Below are 15,826 nucleotides of genomic sequence, written 5' to 3'. Positions count from 1 at the left end.
AAGCAACTACTGAAGCCATTTCTGATATAGTAATAAAGGTCTTCCTCTCACAATGATGAAAGTCAGAGTGAGGAAAGAAGGAGGGGTTTTCATCATTTGGGAAAAACAATACTTCTCAACCAATGAAAAGTGTTATTTTTAGGTCACCTGACCTAGCCTTACATCATTATGAAACCAAAAGTGAAATGAACCAATGAAAAGTTTTATTAACAAGTCACATGACCTCTCACGCTCATGTTACGCGCTGCGGAACGCGCCCCGGTTAGCTTCCGGGTCGCTGAGCTTCGCGCCTCGGTCCGCGCCCCGGGACACTTCCGGGTGCGCTAACGCGGTACGTCACAAGACGCATTACGCGGCAACGCGATACATCGCGCTTTCGCGACGCGCCGCGGATCGCTTCCGGAGAGCAGTGATGTCATCAGTGATGTCATTTGAGATGTCATCAGTGATGTCACTGACCATGTCATGAATGATGTAATATGTGACATGATCAGCAGTGGATTGCGGGTGCGCGATATATAGTTAGTACAACTAACTATATATGGAATTTCATTGGTTTTGTGTGAGTAAAATAAGGTTTTTTAAATGCTAATTCCTAACTATATATGGTGTATAACCTATGGTTTTTTCAGTGAATTTTCAAGGTTTTGTAAATGCTAATTCCTAACTATATATGGTCTATAACCTATGGTTTTTTCAGTGAATATATATATATATATATATATATATATGAATCAAAAGAAACTGCTCAAGAGATACAGACTTTGTAAAAGCAGCACGAGAGAGTATGAGTAGGTTTCAAACCGGAGGGTACAATAAAAACCTCTTAGAGAACACTTTTAAAAGGGTAGAGAGAATTCCCCGAGAACAGCTACTTAAAGAGAAAGACGAGAAAACCAAGAAAGCTGAAAAACATGGAGGAAAATTCAGACTGATTACCACTTTCTCAGAAGATTCAAACTGTTTGAGGAACATATTGAAAAGGAGCTGGCACATCCTAAAGACTGATCAAATTATAGGGAAAGATATTCCTATTTCACCCTTAATCACTTTCAGGAAAGGAAGATCAATTAAGGACAAAATTGTACATAGCCATTTGGCTGATAAAATAGATACAACAGGAAGAATCAGAGACATGCCGGGCTTTTTCCCTTGCGGCAAATGCAAGGCATGTGAGAATAGCAAAAGAGTAACTACATTCGAGGTACCAGGGATGAGTGAGAAGAAGAAAATATCAAAATTTCTCACGTGTCAGACCACCCATGCAGTATATTGCCTCACATGTCCATGCGGACTAAAATACATAGGAAGTACCGTAAAAAATGTTAAATTGCGAATACTTGAACATCAACGCGCGATCGTAAACAAAGACTTCAATTACCCTATAGCGAAACACTTTGCCATCAAGCACAAAAGCAAAAGAGAAATGTTGCAATATTTTGTACTAGATTGTGTACCTATAGACCCAAGGGGTGGAGACAGATTGCGGAGGCTGAGAAGGCTGGAGTCCCGCTACATAATAGACCTACAAACAAAAGCCCCCACAGGTCTAAATAGGAATGAAGAATTATCATCTCACTTAGGAAAACAATAGAATAAGAAAGGATGCCCCCCTGTGTAAACGACTTCATACCCTGTGAGAAACGCCGATCCACGGCTTAATAACATGTATCACCAATAATGACGATATAATAGCGCCTCATGCACTGACATTAGGGCACTGTAAATTTCAAAAATGAATTACGAACCTGGCTTTTATTTAATTATTTAAATTGACCAGGAGCAAATGCAAATTCTATATGAATGAATTTCAATGTGTATCGTCGATGGGAAGGTTTATAAAACATTCAGACTGTAATATACAATGTGAAATTGACTGCTCACAGGGTTTGAACCCAAGTCCTCTTTCTATACACATGCCTGAAATTATTAAATGTTTTTTTAAATCTGCTTCCTTCCGTGTCAATGGTAGACACTGACGAAGGAAAACCGAAACGCGTTTGTCTGCTTAGTGTTTGTGAATAAAGAACGAACCTAATACTTCTCCTACGAGTGCCGGATTTTCTTTACTTTCAAGAGAAGATAATCGGAGCGGTAATATATATATATATATATATATATTACCTACTTGCGATAGCCAGTAGGTAGATATAGTTAGGATTGTTTTCCATAGGGAAATCGCAACATTCTATTTGGAATAACTTTGGCGCCGGTTGAGGAATCTTCCTGAAATTTTCCTTAACTTTGCCTCGCAACGCTCCGGTCCTTCCCTGAAAGTTTGGGGGGGGGATTTTTCAAGCGGGGGCCGAGATAAAAGGGGGGTCCCAAAACATGTTTTCCCCATGTTAATTTCCATAGGGCGGTTGGACTCACTTTTAGCCCGAACGGCTGAATGGTTTTCCACCAAACTTGGCAAAATTGTAGGGACTGGTAGCCCGATGTGCCTTTGCTATGTCTCAAGATATGTACTCCAGTGGTTTTTACGAAAATTAACTTTGAAAAATATATATTGGGCTACATTGGGCTATATATATGTTAGAGCCCAATTGTAGCCCAATGTAGCCCAATGTAGCCCAATGTAGCCCAAAGATGGCCACCAGAGACAAAAAAAACCAAATGTAGCCCAAATATCAGTCAGATGTAGCCCAACTATAGCCCAATGACAGAATGTCCCAGAGTGTTCTAAAGAACAACTAGAGTGCTAACAGTCTTACTTATGACAAAAGTATGGCACACCTGAAGTCATCTTCATTGGAATAAAGTGTTAACACTTAAAACATTTAATTTGCAAAGGAACAAAATGAGGGGGTTCATTTTGCCATAGAAATTATGATTAGTGCTGAAGAAAGAAAAATTTGGGCACATTTTGAGTGACTTCTCAAATCCTCATATATTTCATTAAAAAAATTCTGATATGCAGTCTCCCAAGATGGCCACCAGAGACAAAAGAGCCTGTGCTTAAAAACTCTGTTAACAAAGCAGGCATTTGAGATTTAAAAAACGTTTTAATATATAAAAACGTTATCCGCTAATAGAAGTAGCATTTAAAAAACCTTGCGAATTCAATAAAAAAACCATAGGTTTCAGGCCTTATATAGTTAGGAATTAGCATTTAAAAAACCTTGTGAATTCACTGAAAAAACCATAGGTTTCAGGCCTTATATAGTTAGGAATTAGCATTTAAAAAACCTTTGAAATTCACTGAAAAAACCATAGGTTTCAGGCCTTATATAGTTAGGAATTAGCATTTAAAAAACCTTGCAAATTCACTGAAAAAAACATAGGTTTCAGGAGTTATATAGTTAGGAATTAGCTTTTATGTGATGTGATGTCACTGACCATGTCATGAATGATCTAATATGTGACATCATCAGCAGTGGATTGCGGGTGCGCGAAATATAGTTAGTACAGCCAACTATATAGGAGGAATTTCAATGGTTTTCTATGAGTAAAATGTCCAGTTAACTATAACACCACTAAAACCTATAGTTTTTTGAGTGAATTTAAAAGGTTTTTTAAAAGCTAATTCCTAACTATATAACTCCTGAAACCTATGGTTTTTTCAGTGAATTTCAAAGGTTTTTTAAATGCTAATTCCTAACTATATAAGGCCTGAAACCTATGATTTTTCAGTGAATTTGCAAGGTTTTTTAAATGCTAATTCCTAACTATATAAGGCCTGAAACCTATGGTTTTTTCAGTGAATTTCAAAGGTTTTTTAAATGCTAATTCCTAACTATATAAGGCTTGAAACCTATGGTTTTTTCAGTGAATTCGCAAGGTTTTTTTAAATGCTAATTCCTAACTATATAAGGCCTGAAACCTATGGTTTTTTCAGTGATATATATATATGTATGATTTCTATATATGTCTATCTTGTAACCAATAAAGTTATTGGAACTGCTTACTGTACAAGATGTATTGGGATTTCCTATACACATAGTCCGAGTCTCTTTTTTCGTGGATTCAACATCCACGAGTCTCAAGTAGTATAGTTTTTTTTTTTGAAATATATTTTTATTGCAGAATCAGGAAGAAACACAACCAACAAACCAACCCAAGTACCAGTGGGTCCCATCATGCAGCATTATAGCAACGTAATACACAGCCGATTAGCCCACATCCCGGAGGCTGGGCGGCGCGTCAATGAAGCAGTTCGCTGGAGGCACCTCGGTGCATGCCCAATGCAGGACACGGGTCAAGTGCAGCACTTCGTTTCTGCGTTTATCCCAACACAACCAACCACCTCCTCCCCACCCAATCCCAGGTCACTGCAATGTCATATCACAAAATCAACACGACTATGTTCCTGGGCCATCCGGTTCCGGGAAGTCGCTGGCAACCCACCCCACCCCACAACTCCTACTCTAAACCCCCCCCCCCAACTGCTGCTAACGCGGGTATCTCCAAGCCCCTCCTGCTCTAGGGTGACAACTATCAGGAAGTTGTAACGAACAAGCGGTCACATGGAATCCTTGTTCATAACTGATCAGTCTCGTCGCCGTCAGTTAAGTGGTCCCTCAATGCCTGCACCACCATCTCCCATGACCGTGCCAGATCCAAGCTCCTCTCATTACCCGTTCTAGTCGCCTGGCGCATCCGTGACACACTCTCACAGCCCGACCACTTCACCAACTCGTTCCTCCACCTCCGTACAGACGGCCCCTCTTTAGACTTCCAATGCCAAGTGAGTTCTCGCTGCGCCAGTATCAGACCCAACCCAATGAATTTACTCGTCACCTTGGTCTTTTTGGTATGCGGGAACCAAAGAAGCAGGCACGCGGCCATGTCAAAGTCCACCTCCCGATCCGTGACAGCATTCAAGAGGTCCCCCACCTCGGCCCAGTAGTCTCCTAACCTCGGGCAACCCCACAGCATGTGGTCAAAATCTGCCCCGGGCTCCAAACATCTCGGGCACATGGCGTCAGGCACCTGGAAGTGTCGACGTAACCTCTCCGGGGTCAAATACGCCCTATGGAGCACAAAATAATGCACCTGTTGGAATCTCGCATTCCTTGTCTCTTTCCAGGCCCTGTGTAGCACCTGACCCCAAACAGAGTCCGGAAGAGGCTTACCGATGCTGGCCTCCCAACGCGACTTCAATTCGACCAACGGAGCTAGACCCTCGTTCAGCATCCTATTGTGGAGGCAGGTCACCGCCTTGACGGTGCCCGCAGCCATCACCACATATTGGCACACCGCCGACACCTCCGGTTCAGCCAATCCGCCCCCCCAGTGCTTCCGCAGAGCCGCGACCACCGCCGCATGCAGCAAGAAGGAACCATTCGGCAGGCCGAACTGCTCCTGCAACGTCTGGAACGGGGCCAACGTCCCATCCACATACAGGTCACCTACCATCTGCAAGCCCAGGTCCTCCCACTCCAACAATCGGGACCAATCACCCCCGTGCGGCAAGACAGTGAGCATACCCAACGGAATCTCCGGGGCGTACGGCCGGCGCTTCCCAGCCCTTTTCATATATCTGTTCCAACACAATCTGAGGGTCCACTCCTCCATCGTGACTTCCCTACTGGCCAGTCTCTGTTGCATCACGATAGCCGACAAGACCTGCCTCTGAACGCCGACCCCCCGGCCAACCTCGGGCCCCCTGAATTCTCTGGCCACATTCTGCGTCAGGACCTGGAGCTGCGCCGCCAAATAGTATAACTCGTAGTCGGGGACGGCCATCCCTCCCTCACACTTGGGTCTCAGCAGGGTGGTCAGTGCTACCCGTCTGCGACCGTGGCCCCAGAGAAAACCAGTCACCATCGTCCTCAGCTCCCTAAAGATGCCCTGCGGGATCCACACCGGCAACGTTCTAAAATAGTAGAGCAGTCTCGGGAGTGCTACCATTTTCAACAGCGCCACTCGGCCCAATACAGATAACGGGAGGGAGGCCCAGAAGTCCATACTACCTCTCAACGCCCTAATGCAGCGTCCCACATTCCCCTCAAGGAGGTCCGCTGTGGCATGGTAGATGCGTACCCCTAGGTACAGAAAACAAGACGGTTCCCACATCACAGGCCTCGTGAGCTGTGGGCAGAGCGTGGCCTTCCGCAGCGGAAACACACAAGTTTTAGTCCAGTTCACCCTGAGGCCTGACAGCCTCCCAAATCTGCCCAGCATATCCACCGCGCCTTCCAGAGCCCCTCCAGCGTCCGCGAGGTACAGCAATAGGTCGTCAGCGTACAACGATATATAATGCGAGTCAAGTCCCTGCGCAATCCCGTCGTAAACAACTCCCAGCCTTGCCTGTGCAGCTAAGGGTTCCATCGCCAGAGCAAAGAGCAAAGGGGATAGCGAGCAGCCCTGCCTCGTGCCCCTACATACCGGATAAACCGAGGAGACCAGTGTCCCTAGCCGCACCCGTGCCTTGGCCGATGAATAGAGCACTCTTGTCCAGCCTCGGAACCCTTCCCCGACCCCGAACTTCAGCAGCACACCATCTAAAAAATCCCATTCCAGACTATCAAACGCTTTTTCAATATCAACCGCCAGCACCACCGGGCTCGGATCCGACAAGGCAGCACTATCAATGACCCCGATCAGCCGACGGATATTCATCGAGGTACTCCTGGAGGGGATGAATCCCGCCTGATCCCTATGTACCAAAGAGGTCATCAATGGCAAGAGACGGGTGGCCAGGATACGGCTCAGAATCTTATAATCCACAGTCAACATAGACAACGGACGAAAAGAAGCGACATCTAACGCATCCCTGCCCGGTTTCAGCAGGGGCACAACCAGCGCCTCCGTCATAGAATCAGGCAGTCGCCCCAGCTCTTTCGCCTCCGCATATACAGCCTGCAGCCTGGGTGCCAGTACTTCGATAAATTTGGCATAGAACTCGATCGGCAGCCCATCCACCCCTGGGGTCTTATTCCGCGCCATATGGCTAATCGCCCCTCTAATTTCGGCCAGGGTGACAGGGCCCCCTATACCCTGGGCTTCCTCCTCATCCAATACCGGCAGAGGAATCTGATCTAAATAATCGCTAATGTCCGCGGCCTCCACTTCGAGGTGGCTGGTATAGAGGCCCGTGTAGTAGGATTGAAAGCGCTCCAGGACCGCGGACTGCGAGCAAACCACCACCCCATCTCCCTTTCGTATACTCAGCACCGAACAACCCCTAGGGTTCGGATCAGCCAACTTCGCAAGGAGCGTGCCCACCTTATCACGTTCCTCATGCACTTTCACCGCATACAACTTATAGTCATAGCACCGCAGTCTCTCAGTCTCAGTCGCCACCGCTTCCTTAGCACGCAACAGGCTGTCCTGCAGCTCAGGCTTCTCCGGACGCTGCAGTTCCACCTCTCTCAGCACCGTCTCCGCTTTCGCGAGGTCAGACAGCACAGTTCCCCTCACAGTCAGAAACCGGCCCATACATATCCCCCTCACCACCACTTTCATCGCATCCCATTCATTCGCTCTGGTCGCCGTCGACCCAGCATTGACCGCGAAATAGTCGTCAATGCCTTGACGGACCGTATCGCAGAACGCCGGGTCCTCCAACGTCTCCGGACGGAGTCGCCATGTGGGGACCGCCGATCTCGCCAACTGCCACTGCACCGAAATCAGCAGCGGGTTATGGTCCGAGATGGTTCTAGACAAGTACTCAGTGTGCCGCACCACCCTCGCCAAAGACTCGCAACACAGCACCGAATCCAAACGAACATGCAGATCATGCAGCGCCGAGAAATAGGAGTAATCCCGAGTGTCGGGGTGCTGCGCCCTCCATACATCCACCAAGCCCCATCTTTCCTGCCAGTCCCGCCTACGGGTTGCAAGTCTGCGCACTGGGGAGTCCACCAAAGGCGGGTGAGACCTGTCCAACTGCACATCCGTAATAGAGTTAAAATCCCCTGCCAGGAGGATAGGGCCTGCCAAGTAGCACGCCAGTGAGCGCGACAAGCTCTCAAAAAAGTGGGCCTGCTCAGCGTTGGGGGCATAAATGGTACACAGCACTACTTCCCTTCCATACAGCCGTCCCTCCACCACTACATAACGACCCTCCGGATCTATTTTCTGACTCGTGACCTGGAATGGCGTGCCTGCTCTGACCCAGATCAACACTCCCCTGGCAAACGCCGAGTAAGTCGTGCCAAACACCTGGCCCCGCCACCTCCTCTGCAAAGCCCCGCATTCCTGCTGCGTCAAGTGAGTCTCCTGAAGCATCGCTATCTGGACGCCCCGCCTCACCAAGTAGGCATGCACCTTGTGGCGCTTGACCATAGTACGAAGACCCCGGACATTCCATGTGACACATTTCAAATTAGGTAACGTCCCCATAGAGCATCAAACCCAACAGTAGCACACGCCAAGAAATGTAACCCGCATCGCAGCAATTGTACAACCCCCTCAAAACATCCCCTACAACACCCACCCTCCCCTTCCCCAGGACAGGGCCTAGTAACCCAGCTTCAGCCCCGTTCCAAACCTCAAACACCCCACACATCACACTAATCTGTGGTCGACACCACAGAAGACCTTAAGGGTCTGATGGGGACTATGGAGCCCCGAACCAGGACGACAGAGCAACCACCCCGCGCCCATAGCCCCGTGCTGCCAATGCGGCCCCATACCTGGCAGTCCAATAGAAGTCAGGAGCGTCCAGGCCATGCCAAAGTCCAGCCGCCACAAGCCTCATCCATTAAAGATACCATTGGATGTCTGTGGAGTAACCTCCGGCCCCTGCGCTCCCCCCACCTCCGAGTCCTCATCACCAGTCTTCAAACCTTCACTCTCCGAAGCCGAACCCCTGGAGGCGTCCTCTTGCTGCGACCCCGTTATGCTCGCTGTGGCCTCCAACGCACTCCGTCTATCGGCCAGCATTTGCGCCTCTCGCTCGGCCCGTTGGCGTCGATTCCGGGAGCGGATGCGCTGCGACTTCCTGACCCTGACCGGCTGTTCCCGATCTCTGGCTGGCCTGTGCGCCCGATCCGTCCCCGCTCGATACAGTTCCAGCCAGGACCAAGCTTCATCGGGCGTTTGGAAAAATTGAGTCTTGCCATCAACGACGATCCGCAGCTTGGCTGGAAAAAGCAAGGAATATTGAATCCCCTCCTCTCTCAGCTCCTTTTTCACCGACAGGAAAGAAGCCCTGTTCCGCTGCACTTCTTGCGTGTAGTCCGGAAAGATTGTCACCTTGCTGTTGTCCACCTGGAAGGGCCCACGATCTCTCGCCTTCTGGATCAGCAGATCCCGATCCTTATAGTGCAGCAGTCTGGCCACCATCGGCCGAGGCGGTCGGCCCTCCAAGGGAGGCTTCGCGGGTACCCTATGTGCTCTTTCCAGGGAGAAGAAGGGGGAAAGGCCCTCAGGCGCCACCACAGTGCGGAACCAGTCTTCCAAATAGGCCACTGCATCATCCTTCTCAATCTTCTCCGGAAGCCCCACCACCCTCACGTTGTTCCGGCGGTTGCGGCCTTCCGCGTCCTCCACCCTACGCTCCAAGGTCGCCAGTCGATGGACAACGTCATCGAGTTTATGCTCCGCCGTGACCACCGCCGGTTTCAGTTCCTGGAGCAGTTGTTCATTGGATTTCACCCGGTCCGAAAGCTTGGCGTGGTCCGCCCGCAACAGGCCGAGCCCGGACGCCACCTGCGCAATATCCTGGCGCAGCTCCTCCTTCGTAGCGGTGATCGCGGCCAAGATTGCATCAAGGCGGAGGTTGAGCCTCTGTTCTTGCGGCGAGGACTCCGTCTGGAAGCCGCCAGCCACGTCCTCCTGCCTCCGGCTCCCCAGTCCAGATGGCTCGGCGTCGCCATTCCCCTGTGCGGCCATCTTGGATGCAATTACTCGGCCACACGAGCAGCCCCTCCGGACAAAGGCGAGGCCCACCAGAATAACCCAGCTGAGCACCCCCTCAAGCGCACCAATCTTCAGGACAAGCGGGGGTTCGCGGCGTCAACTGCACCCCACGCACAGTCCTCCGATCAGATCCCGGCTGGAAGTGCGCTCCACGGTGTCCCGCAGCCACTCAGGAAACACCCACAGACCACCAGGGCTAAGGGGAGCAGAGTCCACGAAAGGGGCGGACAGCGAATCTGGCGAGGCCCCGGGCTACACCGGCCCCCTCGTGACACTACGCGCCGTAGGGCCCAGCACCACGCCACCGGCTCGGCGCGTCCTCACCGCCCAGCGGGCGGGACCCCCGCCTCTGATCGGGCCGACAGCCACCTCCAATCCACCGGGCCACGGGATGTCGAGGCGCCGTGGGCGGCCGCCCCCCCCAGCTCCCCACCGGCCAGTTGACCACTCCTATGACCCGTCGGCCCTTATGGTGTGTCGACCAGTGTGTGGGCGGCCTCCTAGGTCAGCAGTGCCCTCGCTGGCCCAGCGCAAGTGCAGGCTCCGCTCCTCTGCCGTCCCAGTAGCAGGTGGGGGAGGGGCGCCACACACGCCACATACACCGGCAATGCTCCGCCGGTCTCCCCTGCGGCGCAGGGTCCGCTCCGATGGGCCCCCGCTCTGCACACAGCTGCTCAAGTGCTCCTCCGGAGCCTATAACCGCCCCAGTGCGCCACACCGCTCTGCTCCCGGAGCTTTCAGGGAGTCGGCGCCGCCATCTTGGCTTCGTCCGCTCGGCAAGCGCGCCGAGCACCAGGTCCGCCCGCAGCCACCGGCCAGGGTCCCGACGGAGCCAAACGCTCCTCCACCGGTCACCAGCCCCCTGGACCACGAATCCCGCCGCCAGGCAGCTCGGGGCGACGGTCAACAGGAGAAGAGACGGGGCATGGCGCGGAGCAACTCGCTCACGCAGCCATCCCGGTCGGCGCTGTAGCCACGCCCTCAAGTAGTATAGTTATCGAGTTATCGTGGAATGTTATCCCCAGTACAACTGGTAACTTTTATCTTTACTTAACATTGTTGATCTTTTTGGACATATCAATATCATGGTGTTAGTGATGCACTGTCTTGCCTAAGGCAGGAATTTACTCATTAGGAAGATCTTCGCTTCCCTTTTGAATGTTGCCGTGTTTGGAAATTTCCTAATGTTTGGAGGGAGTGAGTTCCATGATTCTGGAGGCTGCTCCGAAGAATGCTCTATCATATGTTTTCTTCTTCCGGAAAATGGGTGGTCTCAGCAACAGCTCCTTGGCACTCATGGCAGGTCTGCTTCCCCCTGACAGCTTAATTTTCTGGGCTAAAAATCTTGTTGTTTTGTAGTGTAGCGCTTTGTGGGTAATACATGCCATTTTAAATTGAATTTTGGCTTCGTAAGGTAACCAGTTTAACGCTTTCAGGTATAGGTGGATATGGTCGAATTTCCTTGATCCGGTGATGAGTCTTGTGGCCGCGTTGAGACATGCTTGTAGTGGAGCTGTGGAAATTTTTGATAGACCTGCTAAGCTTGTGCATCCATATTCAATCCTTGAGATAACTAAGGATTGGACTGCCAATTTGAGGTCTGCCGTAGAAATGAAAGGTTTCACTTTTCTAATGTAGTTCAAGTGAAATCGGGCACTTTTTGCCATTGATTTGATGTGGGCTTTCATGTCTTGGTTTTTATCCAGCGTGATTCCTAGCGATTTTGCCGAATCCACTAGAGTAGGGGTGCAGTTTAGTGCTGTGATCAGTTTGTTCCATTCCTTCACTTCTGTGTAGTTCTTTGGTGGTGAGATTAGTAGGAATTCTGTTTTTTGTGCATTTAGCTTCAGATGGTTCCTAGTTAACCAATGTAATGATACTTTTAAAGCCTCGTTCAATAACTTGATGTCCTCCAGAGACGCGATCTTGATGTAAATCTGTGTGTCGTCCGCGTACATGTGGTAGGATATGTTAGCCTCTCGGAGAATTTCTGTAAGGGTTTCGACATACAGGTTGAAAAGTGATGGAGATAGTGTCGATACTTGAGGGACTCCAATTGAATTTGGGCATGTTGGGGATAGCGTCTGGTTGACCGGGAATCTTTGCGTTCTATTCTGAAGGAAGGATTCAAACCATTTCAGCACATTTCCAGACAAACCGATCCTGTCATGAAGCCTGGCTAGTAATTTTTCATGATTTACATGTCAAATGCTGATGACTGGTCAAGAAGGACTAGTAGACATGTTCTATTTTGATCTATGGCCCGTAGCGCATCATCCACAATATGTAGGATCGCTGTTTCCGTGCTTTGGCCTGTTCTGAATCCCGACTGACAGTCGTCCAGCACCTTGAAATTGGTTATGTGATGGCTCAGTTGATTTTGCACACATTTCTCGATTAATTTGGCAAGTACTGGAATATTGGTTACTGGGCGGAAGTTATTAGGTTCTGCCAGGTCTACTGTAGGTTTTTTGATGATGGGGATCACTTGACCTGTTTTCAGGTATTCTGGAAGGATCCCTTGAGAAAGAGAGGCATTTATTATTTTTGTCCATACCGGGATGACGATATGGCTGATTTTCTTAAGGCATTTAGAGGGTAGAGGGTCATTATAGTGGTTATTAGGTTTGATTATCCGAGAGCGTTCTGGCGATGGTATTCTGGTCATATAGCTTGTTTTTTGTCCCTTCACTTTTCATTGTCGTGGTGGCATTGTTCAGAGTGGGTAGTTGGTTGGGAAGGTTGTCGGGTGCCATCCTGAGCTCTCTTCCAAGTGTGTTGGCCTTGTCCGTGAAGAATGTTGAGAATTCTTCACAACTCAGTTGGGTTTTAAGTAGTTGCATGAACAGATTTGGCCAACCTATTGGATTGTTGCTTTAAGATCTCGAATAGTTTTTGTGGTCTGTTTTTGGCGTTATCCAGTTCCGATCTAATAAATTCCTTTTTTGAATTAAGGATCTTTTTGTTGTACTCGTTTCTGATTTTTCTGAGGAATTTCAGCTCGGGGGATGATGGGTGCTGTCTCCATTTTCTTTCAGCAAATCTTAGTTTTCACCTATCATAATTCAGTGTCCCATTGATCCAGGGATTTGTATTCTTCTCTGTGACCCTTTTCAGTTTTAGTGGCATGGTGGAGTTGACTAAATTCGTTACTGACGTAGTGTAGTGATCCGTTAGATCGTTCGCATTCTGCAAGTTCGTAGGCGGATTTAGGTTCTTTTCACATCTTTCTACTAGTAGATCAATATTAGTGTCTTTGATGTCCCGGGTCCACTTCTTGAGTTTGATGGGCTGCGTGGATTTGTTCTTTTTCAATGTGTGTATCAGGGAGGTTATGGCGTGGTGATCCAACCAGTCGCATGGTACAATTGAGTGGATTGAAGTATCCTTGTTTCTTGATATTATCCAGTCCAATGTTGCTCCTTTCGAGCGGGTTGGCTGTGAGCAGGCTTGGATGAGGTTTAGCTCATTTAAAAAGTCTTTAATAGCATTGACCTGTTTGTCATTATTATCATCCCAGTGTAAATCAAAATCACCTAGGAATGTGTTATTGGAGTGAGCATTAGAGTTAGCCGTGGTGATCCCCATTAACTGGTCTATGAATGTAGCATTATTTCCTGGTGGGTGGTAAAGCGCACGCAGGTTGCACCTTTGATTGTCTGTCGATCTTATATTGAGACCTAAGTATTCACAGGATTCGAGTGGGTCAGATTGTATTTGGCTGACCTCTAAATCCAATCGATGAATGCATGCTATACCACCTCCTGTCTTTTTTAGTTTGTCTAATCTCACAATGTTATACTGAGGGGGCACCAGAAGATCCATGAGTGGAGAGGAGAATCCCGAAAGCCCTTTTATGTGGCACACTTGTTGACTTCAGTACAGACTTTGAAGGAGGATTGTGGGCTTTTGTGGGAAAACCAGCTGCCAGGAGTATCAATGTAGGTTTGTATCACAACGTAGGCGGCAGTGGTACTGAAAAGTGGCCTAACAACAAATTTGTAGAGCCCTCCTGCCGAATTTGGTGAGGTGCCCTTGAGACTGCCTTGAGATTTGACCAGATACTAATAGGAACCATCCATATGCCTATTCTCACTTAGCTGTTTTTTAATCTATCCACTGGGGACACTAATAAAGGATTGACTTCTTCATCCAGGAGATAGTTTTGAATCACTTTTCCCATTTTTTTGCCCTCTGCCCCTCACTCTACCTACATTGGATGACTTAAAACACCTCATGCTCCTCTCCTTTGGGAGAGTTGTGGCCCATACTGGGTGCCTTGCGGTCCCAGTGTTCAAGAGAGAACCAATTGATGAAGCATGTCACCTTCAGGTTAGTGAGGGTTCTCGTCTTAACACTTGTGTACCTCACCTTCACAGACAATAATCATTTTATAGTGTAGATACACCATCCGGTTACCCTTTTGTGAGTACTGATGTCTCACAGAAGACCATAGGCCTTAGCATGAATGGGGGCCCTTTAAGGGTAGCGGCCCTCCTTCCAACCCAGGGACCTTCTTAACACCCCAGGTCTTGAAACATGGAATGTCCCACATGTTCTGGGAGTTTGTTCACAGAGCAAGGGTGACTTATTTCTGTCTTGGGCTGTTGCTGTCCACATGACAATCCCAGCAAACCCTAAGTAGTGCATCCCTGACAATTTCATACTCACCAGCGGGTGTACTGCTCAGGTGGTATTTCAAATAGTGGCGCTGGATGAAGTACCTCTAGATAAGACAGAAACATAAGCGTCAGTGACCCTTACATGAGACAGGAGATTGTTATTTATGTTTAGGGCTCATGTCTGGTTCATCATGAGAGAGACCTCCCTTAGTGATGCCAGCAGCATTCATTTCATGAAAATTCAGTGTCTGTAAAAGTGTCTGTAAAAGTGTAGAGGGAACTCAGTTGCAAAAGTATGAGTGAAGTTAGGAGGAAACTGTAAGTGTTGCAATTGATTATTCTGGAGTTATTCTATCTTTACACCAGTTTTATCCTTGACATGTTAAGTATCTCTTTGTATCTCTTTGTTGAAAATGGAAAATGGAGAAATCTTCACTTGCTTACAATTGGACTCTTGACATATCTTATTTAGAGCTGAGAGAGGAGCCTTCCTCTCCACTGCCTCCCTTGGAATGCATGAGTGAGAGTGAAGTATCCATGCCTTTTCAAGATAGAGATCATCCAACTATGGGCAAAATAGTCCATGTAGCCTTTGTGAGCTGGAAAGTTTTATGAACGTAATCAGTGTGATCCAGCCATCTTAGGGAGGCTAGCAGAACATACATATCTGGCTGAGCAGTCAGTAAATGATGTGGAATTGTTAATTTTTAAAATACGCTCTATTTTAGTCCATTTTTTGATTTTCACTTTTGTTTACTGTTCTTACGCAAGTAATTTAATTAATTTGTTAATATTTCTTACAGAGACATTTACAAATATCATTATTGGGATTGCTGCCGTCTGTGTCTTTCTCCTGATTGTAATCCTCACTGTTCTGTTTCTGAAGAAAAAAGGTACGCCATTGTTTATTCAACAGTCAAGTACATGAAATCAGGGGCTGCTTTCGGCATGTGCAAGCTGTGCACCTGCACAGGGCCACCAAATCCCAGGGGCCACCACACCAATATATATCCTTAATATAATAATTCTCTGAGGATGGATACATATTTGCATGGTGGCCCCAGTGGCAGGGATTTGACTGCCTCCGGCTCTGTTCCACTTCCAAACACCCTGACCCCCCTCCCCCTCTTCACTGGCCTCCGCGCCTGTGTTCCTCCTGGTTCCTGATTGGCTTCTTTTTTTCCCTACCCACTGCTGGCCCGCTGGTACAGGCATATATAAGCCACGGCCACTGCCATCCTTTCATTTCCTGTTTCTCTTGCGCGAAAGCAACTATAACCTTTTCTTCTCCTGGCGGGCGAGTCGCCTTACAAGTTTATCTCTGTTTTTTATAAAGTACTGGTGTTAGAGCAATAGTCATAGTTAATATCTGGTGGGATAGGAGGCACACGACA

The 15,826-nt window shown here is 48.4% G+C and overlaps 1 protein-coding gene across 2 annotated transcripts in view; it reads left to right on the top strand.

Moving 5' to 3' along the window:
* LOC144821270 (uncharacterized) overlaps nucleotides 1-15,826 on the top strand; it is a 715,860-nt gene that overhangs the window by 506,424 nt on the left and 193,610 nt on the right. Inside the window, exon 5 of one of the 2 annotated variants that reach the window (XM_078678100.1) lies at nucleotides 15,236-15,325. The exons of the other annotated variant lie outside the window; for it this stretch is intronic. Within the exon in view, the coding sequence (XP_078534226.1) occupies nucleotides 15,236-15,325 (90 nt within the window). The remainder of the gene's footprint in view (nucleotides 1-15,235; nucleotides 15,326-15,826) is intronic. 2 annotated transcript variants of the gene reach the window in all.

This window comes from Lissotriton helveticus, chromosome 2_2 (genome assembly GCF_964261635.1).
Source record: "Lissotriton helveticus chromosome 2_2, aLisHel1.1, whole genome shotgun sequence".
In the NCBI taxonomy this organism is placed as follows: domain Eukaryota; kingdom Metazoa; phylum Chordata; class Amphibia; order Caudata; family Salamandridae; genus Lissotriton; species Lissotriton helveticus.
Note: the sequence above shows the minus strand (reverse complement) of the source record. Positions and strands in the feature narration are given on the sequence as shown.